This window comes from Oryzias latipes, chromosome 14 (assembly GCF_053564925.1).
Source record: "Oryzias latipes strain Hd-rR chromosome 14, Olatipes_Hd-rR_3.1".
NCBI classification, from domain to species: Eukaryota; Metazoa; Chordata; class Actinopteri; order Beloniformes; family Adrianichthyidae; genus Oryzias; species Oryzias latipes.
Window position 1 is genome coordinate 13752482 of NC_136250.1, and position 12277 is coordinate 13764758.

At 37.7% G+C, this 12277-nt stretch overlaps 2 protein-coding genes across 7 annotated transcripts; both read right to left on the bottom strand.

Annotated features, from left to right (window-relative positions):
- Positions 1-62: 62 nt before the first annotated feature.
- Positions 63-5449, bottom strand: pimreg (PICALM interacting mitotic regulator). 3 transcript variants are annotated; one of them, XM_011483549.3, is made up of 6 exons: positions 5290-5449; positions 3332-3635; positions 2940-3241; positions 2753-2848; positions 2217-2255; positions 63-1012 (listed from the first exon to the last, which is right to left on the bottom strand). In XM_011483549.3, exons 1-5 carry the CDS (start codon positions 5412-5414, stop codon positions 2225-2227), a joined length of 858 nt encoding a protein of 285 aa, XP_011481851.2. In that variant the 5' UTR covers positions 5415-5449; the 3' UTR covers positions 63-1012; positions 2217-2224. The 3 variants fall into 3 exon arrangements, with proteins under 3 accessions (XP_011481851.2, XP_004076507.3, XP_011481852.1); XM_004076459.4 differs by lacking the exon at positions 2217-2255; XM_011483550.4 differs by lacking the exon at positions 2217-2255 and having other exon boundaries at positions 3332-3630; positions 5290-5408.
- A 281-nt stretch (positions 5450-5730) lies between these two features.
- Positions 5731-12277, bottom strand: tmigd1 (transmembrane and immunoglobulin domain containing 1). 4 transcript variants are annotated; one of them, XM_023962713.2, is made up of 6 exons: positions 12140-12277; positions 11608-11689; positions 11235-11519; positions 10052-10339; positions 9871-9974; positions 5731-9722 (listed from the first exon to the last, which is right to left on the bottom strand). In XM_023962713.2, exons 1-6 carry the CDS (start codon positions 12146-12148, stop codon positions 9708-9710), a joined length of 783 nt encoding a protein of 260 aa, XP_023818481.1. In that variant the 5' UTR covers positions 12149-12277; the 3' UTR covers positions 5731-9707. The 4 variants fall into 4 exon arrangements, with proteins under 4 accessions (XP_023818481.1, XP_011481848.1, XP_078786586.1 ...); XM_011483546.4 differs by having other exon boundaries at positions 11235-11522; XM_078930460.1 differs by having other exon boundaries at positions 6014-6291.

Consider the following 12277-nt stretch of genomic DNA (forward strand, 5'->3'; position numbering starts at 1 on the left):
GTTATTCTTGCATGAAAAGAAAGAGTATGTGTACCTTTATTAAAAACATAAAGCAAAATTCATTGAATTCTATGTGATTTATTCAGTTAGTACTGCAATCAATTCAAATGTTAGAACGTTTGACGAAAGAACAAAAGCATTTATATATACATAAATGTTTCTCAGGGGTGTACAACCTTTGTTTTGTAGAAATTTGAAGATCAGTTTTTCCATTTTTGCAGCGATTACAAATGAATAAAAAATGTGGGTCATTAGGCATCAAACTGACTTAAAGTTTTTAATCTGATAAATCATGATTTTTCTCACAGTTTAAAGGGAAAAAAAATCATCAACCTTATCTGCAACAATAAAAAAAAGTTGAACAAGGAAAACAAAAATCCCACTCTTAAAGAATATAAAAGTAATAATTTGGTTTTATTGAATGCACATTTGAAAAAATGTCAGTAGCATTATTGTTTATATAAAGTAAAAGACACAGCTTTTGTTAGTAAATCTAGTGTTGGAAGTGCAGATACTGGTTTGGTAATGGATAATGGGCAGCAGCTCATGTTAAAAAGTAAGATAACAATATTAGTAACAAAAGAATACAAAAATATTCCATTTTAGTAACAGCTAGACAAACACACTATCAAATATAACAATCCCTTAGGTAGCTAGAGAAGATATTTATCCTGCTTTAGGTAATATCTGGTGAGTGTAAAAAACGAATCCAACAGTTTGGATGAAATAGAATATAAAATGCCACTAAACAGTCTCCCAGTAACATGATAAACCAACATGTAACACTAACAAGACAAACTTTAAAAGCTTGGCTAAGAAAGATCTCAGGTGAAACATACATGTGCTTCTATAGTTCAGTTGGATTTGCGAATCGTGTTTACGGCTGTTTGAGCCCAGCTACCCGCGGCGTCCGAGAGGTTTGAGGCTCGGCGTGAGACGTTCGAGCGGCTGAGTTTCCCGCTGGGGTCCAACTTCCTCATCAGCTCCTCCGGAGCGTTTCTTCAGAGCAGGCCTGCAAAGGCAACAGCGGTTGGAGCAAGAGCACAAACGGGTAACACAAAACTGTAAAGGCCCCGCACAACCCAGGATGAGCATAAACAGATATCCGAGGGTTGTTCATCAAGAAACACATAAAGGAAATGAAACTAACAGAATCAAAAACATCTTTTTTAGTTTATTTCTTTAAGAAGTAAATACAGTATTTTAGTTGAACTGTCTGGGATCTGATGAAAAATACCAAGATTTTAAAAATCAACTTGTATGAACATTAGAGAACAGAAAACATGCTCTACAAAATTGCCTGATAGAAAGTCGAGTCTCTGTTGTTGGTCAGGGATAGTCATGTGTTCAGTGGAACTAACCATTCCTTGAGTTAAGGAGGATATAAAGCATTTATTCAAAAGAAGAAAAAACAATGATTTTTGCTCTGTGCAGAATGTAAGGTCCCATAGATCCTGGAATATAATCCTCTCTAAATACTCTATAAGCATCTTTTGCAAATGGCTTTTTCTTGTTGTTCTATTGTAATACCGGTAATCCCTTCACAAACAAGATTTAGGAGAATTATTGGAATAAAAAAAGAAAAGCTCCCTTGTCTGCACAAATGAGTAACTTGCCCATAAAGGTCCACTACGATCCGTTTTTGATGTCAAAAATGTTTCTGATGGTCTTTCAATCATGATTATGCAGTTTTTAGTCAAAATAAAAAACCCTGTGTCGTTTTCTATGGCACAGTTTCCGTGGAGGGGCAGAAGTTCATAAAAAAATTGCCTCCGAGTTGTGGGTGGAGCAAACCCCGCCCTCTTTCCCCAGCGTATTTTCTATGTCACAAATGCATTCCTTATTCAGGCAGTGCTCTTTTTGCCTGCTCCTAACTTACAATGTTTTTGAATAAAGAAATACTAATAAATGCAATTTTGAGCTTAATTTTCTTCATATACATGTCCTCTGTTTTCAGAAAAATACCACAAAACAGGTTAAAACCAGAACGTTCACTGGAATGGGTCTATAAGAGCATCACTCATCAACACAGAGGGTAGAGCAGCATTTCTGAATTGTAACATCAAACAACACTGACAATAGAAAAAACAATGCAGGTTATCAAACAAAGGAAACTCTTTAGTTTTGTGTTGAAAGCAGACTGGAAGTGGATGCAAGTTAACTGCCATGCACAGTCATGCAGTAAAATGAGTAAAACGCATCTCTCCATGTTTTACCTTCCACACTAGTCCACAATTAGGGGACACTTCAACTGCCTGTAGAGAAACAAACGTGTTTTACTTCTAATGAGATGTTTCACAGGATGGAGGACAGCAGCAAAGCTGCAAGACTGAACAGACAAGACACAAGGTCACCGTTCACATTTATGTTTATTTTTTTTAACTCTACATCTGATTCTCTATGGACTGGATGAGCATTTCTAATGTCAACACAGGAAATAATGGAAAAGGAAGAAGAAAAAAAAACAATTTCCTCTCACATCTGTATTTGCGTCCGCCTGCCCTCCTCCTTTTGTGAAAAGACACGTTTACAACTTAAGGCGGGGGAAAATAAATGGAAGCTCAGGAGTGGAACCAGAGTTTTGCAAAAACATGACCAGCTGGTTTCCAGTAATAAATACGCTCTTCACTTTTATTTATACATTTTTGGAGAAGATATGAATTTATTCCACCACACATGTACAAACACCACACAAACTAACAAAAAAAAAAAAAAAGAGAGAAAAACTTTACAGAAAACCAAAGTACGTTACCCGTCTCGTTTTCCCATAATGTCATCAAAGGCTTTAGACAGACGCTGGAGTCTGCTGAGTCCATTAGAAACGGATTCCAAATCTTGGTCAAACTTTCTGTTTAATCAGAAGAAAACAGAGCTGACATCAGGACCAACACATAAAGGGGAAACACCAACATATGAACACAGGCAGTGACTGAACTCACAGTCTCTGGCTCTGTGTGTTGGGGGAAGCATAAGGACTTCGTAAAGCAGCCATTCGAACCAGTTGCCTCCTGCCTCCTCCTGTTTTAACCCCACGAATGGATCCCTCAGGGGTCTTTTGGCCTTTAGAGGTTGGGGTCCGCCTGGGAGTAGCTGCAGATCTAGGCGTTCGCCTGACTGTTGTGGCTCGCCCAGGAGTACGGCTTGGAGTGCAATAATTTGAGGAACAAGCATTATCTCCTTCCTGACCCGGTGTTGCAACCAAACACTCCTCACGGGAAAATTCTCTTTTTTTCTGCAACCTCTGAGTAAGAGAAGACAGCGGAATGGACGATGTTGAAAGAAACACAAATGGTATTGTCCCAGAACAATTCTTACATGTTTTTTTCTTTACCTGGTACATTCCCGTAAAGGAGTTTCGGGCACTGCGAGTAAATTTGCTGACTGGATTGGGTTTAGGCTGATTCTTCAGGGATTCCCAAGTGGGATTTTCCGGTAGAGAGCCGGTCTGGACCGAGCGGAGTGGGAGGCGCTTGCGCAAAGACATCCGCAGCGAGTTCAGGGAAGATGATGAGCGAAGTTTGCGGAAACGGTCAGGAGCTTCTGGAGAGTTTTCTGCATCATCTGATTCATCTAGGACTGTGTGTGCTCGCCAGACTCCAACCACAGCTCTGCCAACACCATCCATCACTGCTGCGCTGAGAGATGCGTAAAACATAAGGGGAAACAAAGCCTTGAGGATGAAAATTGGGTTTTTGGTAGGCCTGCACAATACACCGCAAATTTATCGCTATCGCAATATCTAGCTGTGCAATCTGCATATCGCAAAAGACAATGAAAATAGCAATGAATGGTTCCCCTACATGTGCTAAAACAATCTTATGGCAACTTGAAGCATTAAACGAATCAAATAAATCCCTTTATGCATTTGACCAATCGGATGGACCCCGTCACGTTGTTGACCAATCAGATGGAGCCCTATTATGTTAGATGTTCGCCTCCTATGTTGACGAGGGTCATTTGGAGTATAATCTTTAAACTGTTGCAATGAAATGGGAATAACATTTTTGGTTGTTTTGCTCTTTGTTTATATACCGCAAATTATATCGTTATCGCAATATTAAGTTTTCCTCATGTCGTGCAGCCCTAGTTTTTGGTGTTTTGGAGATGTTAATATAGCATTTCTCTGATGATGGAGGACATACATGAAGGAAAATAAGCTCAAAATTACATTTCTGAGTATTGCTTTATTGTGAATCAGGAGCAGACAAAAAAATGCAGTTGGATAGCTGGAATTTGGCTTAAAACTGTACAGCTGGATAGCTCCATATTGCTCACCATTTTTTGTAGCAAACGTAATGTAAAGTTGGGGTTGTGAGGGGCTGTAACTTGCAGAGAGCATGTAAACAGATAACTCTCAGTTAAGGGTGACAGGAAGATGGGATGGGGATACTCACTCCGCACCAACAGTCCCACCCAAAACTCAGGGCAATTTTTTAAATGGACTACTGCTGCTCTGCAGAAACTATGTCCTAAAAACGACACAGGCTTTTTATTTATTTTTCAAAGTCTGGTTAAACATGGCCAAGACCACTGAGGACACCTAAAATAGATCAAATGATGGGAGCGGGACTTCAACCATGTGAAAGAGAGCTCATAATTTTATACTTTAAAACTGAATAACATATCAAAGGACACTAAATTAAAAGTCCATCATATTCTGAGCACTTACAATACATAAAATAAGACACAATCAACGGCAGATTTTCAAGGGGCTCACACACTCTAAGACAGTTAGTCGTTAAGTCTCATTTGCTGGTTTGTCAGCAAATGAGAATTAAAGCACTAAAAATCCATCAAAATAAAATAAACATGCACGTGCATGATTAAAAAAGAAATAACTAGCTGTATTAAAACGTAACGCTGAGGGTCAAACCGTCAAAAAGCTCACCAACACCGGTATACCCCCCCCCCCCCCCCACACACACACACACACACACTTGGGTGAAAAGAACAAAGTTGTCAATCAAACTGCCCCACCCCGCTTTGTTTTATTCCCGGGGCTCTCACTACTCAATCGACAGATGAAACAAACATCGAAGTCATGTTAGCATGTTATGAATCGTCATATATAAAACACCACATTTGAATAGCAAGAGCTGAACCACACAATTTTTCGGTTGTTCTTCTACGACTAAACTATAACTTTGTAGTTTGTAACGTCACTCAAATTAAATAAGGTCGTGTTTGTAAAAGTGCCGCTAAGTACGCGACACTGGTAGCTCAGTCTTACAAAATAAAAATCAGAAAAGACAATCCAACGTCCAGCTAAATGCTGAAGCGGTAACTTACCTAAAAACCACGCGTTCAATTGGCTTGTTGTCGCTGCTAGCAGAACTTTCCTGTTTGAATTTGGCGGCGGCGGTCACTCCCTCTGTGGAATGCACGCACGCTGACGTCATCACGTCCTTACTCATAGCTCGTGGTGAAATACGTCAAATTCAAAAGAACTCGTCCTATTGTCCTTTTTCGCAAAAATATAGTGGAAAATATAATGCTACTACTACTATTACTACTACAACAACTACTACTACTATTACTACTACTACTACTACTACTACTACTACTACTACTACTACTAATAACAATAATAATAATAATAATAATAATAATAATAATAATAATAATAATAATAATAATAACGTTATTTTATTATGTATTATCATGCTTTTATTTATTTGTTGATAGTAAATTCAGGTTTAATGCAATCTGGGGAATAATAGGAAGAGAGAATATCAGAAAAATGGATTTTTATTGTTTTTAATGGAGTAAGTTTAAGAAATGTACAGTATTTCACAAATATGATACACACAGGCAGTACATGGCTAACTTAAATTTATTTCAAATACTTGAACTTGTCAATGAACTATAGAGCAGTAGAGTTATCATTAGACTGATGGATATTTGCCATAAAGACAGATAAAACACAGAAAATTGCTACAACTATCAATCAAGGGCATTTACACTAAAAGCATGGCAAAATAGTATTCCATCTTCCATTCATCCATTGTCAGTATCTGCTTTATCACAAAGCAAATGTCATATGGTAAACATGTACAGTGAGCATACAAAGTTAATATTATAATGTAAAGTGAGGCTTAGTTGGTGTTCTCTATAAAAAAGAACAAAACAAAACAATAAAAACTCATGATCCAAAAATCATAAAAAGGGTAAATATCATCTTCTTACATTTTGTTCTAAATGTGCCATTAGGCTACTATGCAAGGTACTGATGGTGACCTTGTCCACAGTGAACAGTACCTTCTGTGATAAGCTCCAGTGAAAACCACAACCCTATCAAAAAAACAAAAACATAAGTCACTGACTGTGCTATAAAAACCTGGATGTGCATTTTAGTAAAGTGGCCAGCAGATGTCACTGCAAACCTATTTGTGAAACCCCAGCATTAGATTGGTGGGATCCCAGACAATCAAGTCAATGTTTTTCAACTTCAGTCCAATCATTTCCTAATATGAACATAGCTGTCTTTTCATATTGGATCTTATATGGCTGTATTAAAAACACCCAGCATGTGATTACAATATGTCTACAAGACTACAAACATATGTGTGCGATTCAAAAACCATTAAAATGACAGAGAAGGAAAATAACAAAAACTCAAGACAAATTGCAATCTTTTAATAAAATTATGACATTAATGATTTCTCTGATTGGTCAACCTTGGCCACAAGCTATGGTGTATTGGTGGATGATAAGGTTTGGGGTCTCCCTTCTTTGTTTCAATGAATATATGTTTCCTCCAAGCCAGTTAATTAATTAATGTTAGTGAGTGGATGTTGTCTCTACGTTGCGTGGCAATTGACTGGGGGACTGTCCATTGCATGGCTCAGTTAACTGCGTGTAGGACTGGTGCATGGGAAACAAGGGTTTGTGGGGGCGGGATGAGTATAATGCAGAGTGTGACCTTGGGCAAGACCTTTCACACTAATGCCTAACTACGTGAGGCCCAAAGAGGCCCAAGTCTGGGTCTCCCTGTGCTGGTTCCGACCCGTAGATAGAATACAGGGTTGTGTCACGAAAGGGCATTCGGTGTAAAACTTTCTAGCAAACCAATAGTTTGAGTTAGTGGAGGCTGAAATACTGTGGCGACCCCTGAAGGGATATGACGAAAGGTGAACAAGATTTCATTTAAAAATATTGCTATTGTTTTTTTTTTTTTTGCAAAGCACTCTGAATTAACTTTTGAAAGAATTGTGCCAAATAAATAAACTGTCCTTGCCTTGCCTGTAATGCCTTTTGATGTAAATTGCATTTTAGTCAGACAACTCATGCAGTAAAGAAAATGTATTTCCATATTTCCTTTAATTTGGCATAAGGCTCCGTTCAGATACATAAAACAAAGATCTCTATAGAAAACTTTGAGTATTAAACTACCCCCAACGGAGCTCACAGGTAGAAGCCGGGGAGGAGGGTGGGGTGATGAACGCAGAGCTCGTGGAAATGGAAGAAGAGGGATGGAACCGCACACCTGGAACTTAAGTAGGATGCTAAACAGGTTAGTCAATTAGACTGAACCGCCCGCTGGGAGGAGTAACCAGGTAAACGCACTGCTCGAGTTGCCCGCCTGAAATACTCCCAGGGTTGTTCATTTATGGAAAATCAATGCAGACTTGTCCTTTTGGGCTTCTAGAATTTGAAATCCATAAACATCCATTTTTTTATGTCTAACTTGATTAGTTAATCTTGAAAAAATAAAAAGTGTATCCTCCCGTAACAAAACCCCTCCTTGGGAATCAAATGTCTCAGTTAAGTAAGTATCTTAGGTCTTATACTTAACCATTTTATGTGAACTTGTTAGGACATTTTCCTTTTATTGGAAAGAACATAAAAATCAAGACCTTGACCCTCACAACCTCACGGTCTGTGCCTTTTCAGTGCATAAAAAGTAAATGTATAACATCATTTTAACAAGCCTTAACCATATTGTTGAGTCAGGAGTTAAAGTTCACAACAGATGTTCAAACCATGGATCAAAATAGAGATTTTAATTGTGAACATTCACACATTTATTGTATTGATCTTACTGTCGATCTGCATAGATGTTTCTTTTTATTTTGAATTACACACTTAGTGTATTTCCTTTGACAGGTCACAGTTTCAAATCTTCATTTTGCCAAAATTGTTAGATTACATTGGAATGGAATCAATGCATTTTTCTAAATTCGTGAAACACTCCCAAAAATGTAGGGTTGACATTTAACAGCTGTGGGGTCAGGCAGTGATTTCAAAATTGAAATTGCAATTCCAAACATTTATTTACAACACCAGAATGTTAAAAAATACAGCTGTCTATGTGAATTTAAAATGATAATTTACTAAAAAGGAAAATTCCTCACCAACATGTCATTGTGACTTTTGTTTTTTCTAAATGTGTTTACACCAAAAGAAATGTCTTAAAATGTACATTTATACCAACAAAGGTCAACTGAGTTTTGCAGAAATTTGTCACATTGTCTATATGAATCAAAAAAATAAAAATAAAAACATAGAAGGAAAGGCTTGACATTGCTATGTAAAACCTTAAAAAGTTATAACATTCTGTCATAATAAAGAGTTCAGTGAACCTGTTGTTTAAAGGTCAAACCAAGGTAATGAAATAATCTAAAAACCCAGTCAAATTAATTTTTTTTTTGAGTGCTTGTAATGTAATGTCATAGTAATGGTACCACTATGACCCTTCTACTCCGGACCTGGTTCCCCTGCTTCCACATTTTAAACACTCTTATGAATTTGGGTTTTATACTGGATAGTAATTTTAAGCTTTTTTCATCTGAGGCACTTATCTGCGGTAAAACCACGTTTGACTTTGCAGGTCTTTGAGCCATCAACGCTTTTATTACATCTCGGTTGGATTAATGTAATTCACTTTTAATTGGGGTTAGCCAGTACTCTCTTTCACGTTGGCAGCTAGTTCAAAATGCTGCTGCTTGTATTCTGGTTGGAGCACTAAAGAGAGGCCATATTACACCAATCCAGGCTTTCCTTCATAGGCTGCCTGTCTATTTTAGGGTTCAGTTCAAGATTCTTTTGTTTGTTTTTAAATATTTGAATGGTCTTGCCCCGCCTTACGTCTCTGAGCTTCTCTCTACCTACACTTCTCCTCAGTACCTCAGGTCGCCAGACCAGCTTCTCCTGGAGGTACAGGGGTCTAAGTGGTAGTGTAGAGGGGATCGAAGCTCTGGAACGCTCTGCCTTTTAACATTTTTTATGCGTCCTCTCTGTCCATTTTTAAAACTAAGCTTAAAACCAATTTTTACAGCCAAGCTTTTAACCTTTCATAAGACTCTGCTCTGTTTACTGCTTTGGTAACTATTTTTAATTTATTTGATTGTTTTCTTGTTTTTGGGCTCATATTTTATCTATAAGTTTCTTGGTGTTTTATTGCACAGCACTTTGTTGCCCTTTTGGCTGTGTTAAAGCGCTTTTTAAAAAAAAGTTGATTTAATTGTATTTGTACACATTCTATGACACTTATAGCTCCTGTCATTTTGCTTATCTGTTATTTTCACCAATACCTCAGTGGTGCAGCTTCACCAGCTCAAAAGTGCAAGATCATTTTTTTTAAATAAGTCAAATATAGAAAAGAAATTAAATAAGAAAGCTCCCGAAACAAATAATTACAGGCTTCTATAAAGCATTGAGAGGTGAGGTCATCGTGGTCTGTCTCTTGGGATGGAGGGGGAAACCTCTTATTTCTTGCAGCACTGGTAATTGTGAAAAAAATAAATGTTAGATGAGGCAGATGAAGCCCATCGAGACGACTGTTGTTGTGAATTTGGGCTATACAAATAAAATTGAATTGAATTGATTTAAACAATATCTTTTTGTATGTGAGTCAATTTTATGTGTTACCGTTGCTATTTTCCTCCACCGTGAGACTACAGCAAGAATGGAAGTAACCAACACGACCACCAGCCCAGCTATCAAGGGCACCAACGGAAACTTCATGGTTCTTTCTGCAGAGGAGGACGGTTGTGAAGGAAAGGATCATTATGTGTAAAATAAAAAGAGCTTGTGGATCCTGTGCACTTACCTGTCACTTTGACATTAAAGATCTTAGAGCTGTTTGGAAACATGGGGGAAACGGCTGTGCACTGATAGATCCCATCATGCAAACTCTGATCCACGTTGTTGATCTGCAGCCTGCTAATCTGACCATCATTGGTTACAGTGAAACCACCTCCTATTAGATCCACTGTGCTCCCATTTAGTGTCCACAACACAGCTGTGACCAATGGATTGGCCTTCATGACGCACTCTAGCACCAGATCTTCCTCTTCTTCTATCGTAATGTTCTCTGATCCAGAGAGTTGTGGAGGATCTGTGGAGGATTAGAGAATGTATTAATCCACCCCAAACATTCTCATTAATCTGTTACTTATCTAAAATTCATATTAAAAAAAGGAACTAATCTTCGCGAGTGAAGTAGGTATGACTAACAAAAAAAAAAAAAAATCAGATAACAGTTTTGCGCGATTTATTGTTGTAGTAGAGTGCATACTAAACAAAACCAAACCAGGAAACAAGAGCTTATTAAATATTTCATACACGTCTTTAGGTTTCCCCCACAAACATTATCATTTGTCATGAAGCTGTGACTCCTCTAGAATTCAAAAAAACTTTCTTAATCCCCATCAGTAAAATAGAAATGACAAACAGAAAAATTATTTAAAAAATAGAAATCAGTTTTGCGTGATTTATTGTTGCAGTAGTTGAGTGCATACCAAATAAAACCAAACCAGAAAACAAGAGCTCATTGAGTATTTTATGCACGTCTTTAGGTCCCCCATCTGTCTAACAAACAAAGACAGCTCTTGAATGGATTCCCTCCTTAAAGGCTACTTTCCTCTGATTGGCTAAATCCCCTGACAGCCTGCTGAGGGTCAGCACCCATTTGAACTGTTCTGCCTGTACTTTGAGGGTGCGATGTGCCTAAACTTGTGATCTTTTGGAGAATTTTGTGGCTGTTAGTGCAATATGCACTAAGCAAAACTAGATGTAAAAAGTATTAACAACAATCTGAAGCTCACATTTTAAAAATAAATGACAGAAAGCAGTAAAAACAAACACAACTAAAGCTCATGAGCATTACTGGAGCTTTCAAAAAGACTGCAATGATTTGACGTGAGCTAAGCTCAAAATCTTTTCAACTTCAACGCATTAATTTTAAAATATCAATAATCGAAACCTATATAAAGTTTGGTAAATTGACTCACATGAGACTTTCAGGGTGACAGAGGCCGAAGCTGTTGAGTTTTTTCTCAAAGAACAGGTGAAAGTGGCTTCATCATCTTCAGGGATAACTGGCGTGATGCACACAGCGCTGGGGGTGTTCTTGTTTGTGTCCGTTAGGCTCACCGCTGCACCATTCCTCTGCCAATTCAGCTCCTCTTCCTGCAGATTGGTGTCAGTAATCTCACAAATCAGTGACACTGTATCGTCAGGTTTTGCCTGAATGAAACCTTCAGCACTGGCTCCTGGAGTGGACTTGATCCTTACAGCTTCTGGAAAAAGGGAAGGAGGTTGAGTTCTCAAAAACATACTTGAAAACAAACAAAAAACCTTAAAAAAAAGGGAACAGACTCTTACCACATGTTTGTGATGCAAGGAGAAGCAGAAAATGTAGAGGGGCTCCAAATAAATTCTTCATTTTTGCCCTTCTTGAATAAATCTTCATAAAAAGAAAGAATCACAAAATAGAAAACCTAAATATATATATAAAAAAATGTTGATTTTGGAAATAAAATTAAGCACTTTATTGTAGTTGCCAGCGCAATTAAATAGAATTATAAAAAATTTCCAGTTACATTTTTTTCTGAACAAATTTAATAAAGTGCGCACATATTTAAACATAACCTTCATGGATTGACTACTTTCTGATAAGGAAACGAGGTCAATAAATAGAAAATTACTTTCCTTTCTCCAAAATAGAAAAAAAAATAGTGTTATGTGAAATTTGATTTCTTTGCCAAAGAAAGTTCATCATTATGTGGCTCAATCAAATCGAAGCAAAAGAACTGACTGAAATCATGATGAGAATAGCAACTGTTGTCTTTGGAAACAATGCAACTCAATTTTGCTCCTCAGTAATTTGTTGGCGTGTCACAAAGGAGACACTCACCTGCAGCATCAGTCCCTTCGTTTCTCTGTTTTCCCGTCCTCTGTGCTCACTGTGTGTGAACAAGAGGATCTGAAGGGTTGCTTGAATTGAATCAGTATCTCTTATATTCCTCTAAGGACACTTTCAGAACCTCCCTCC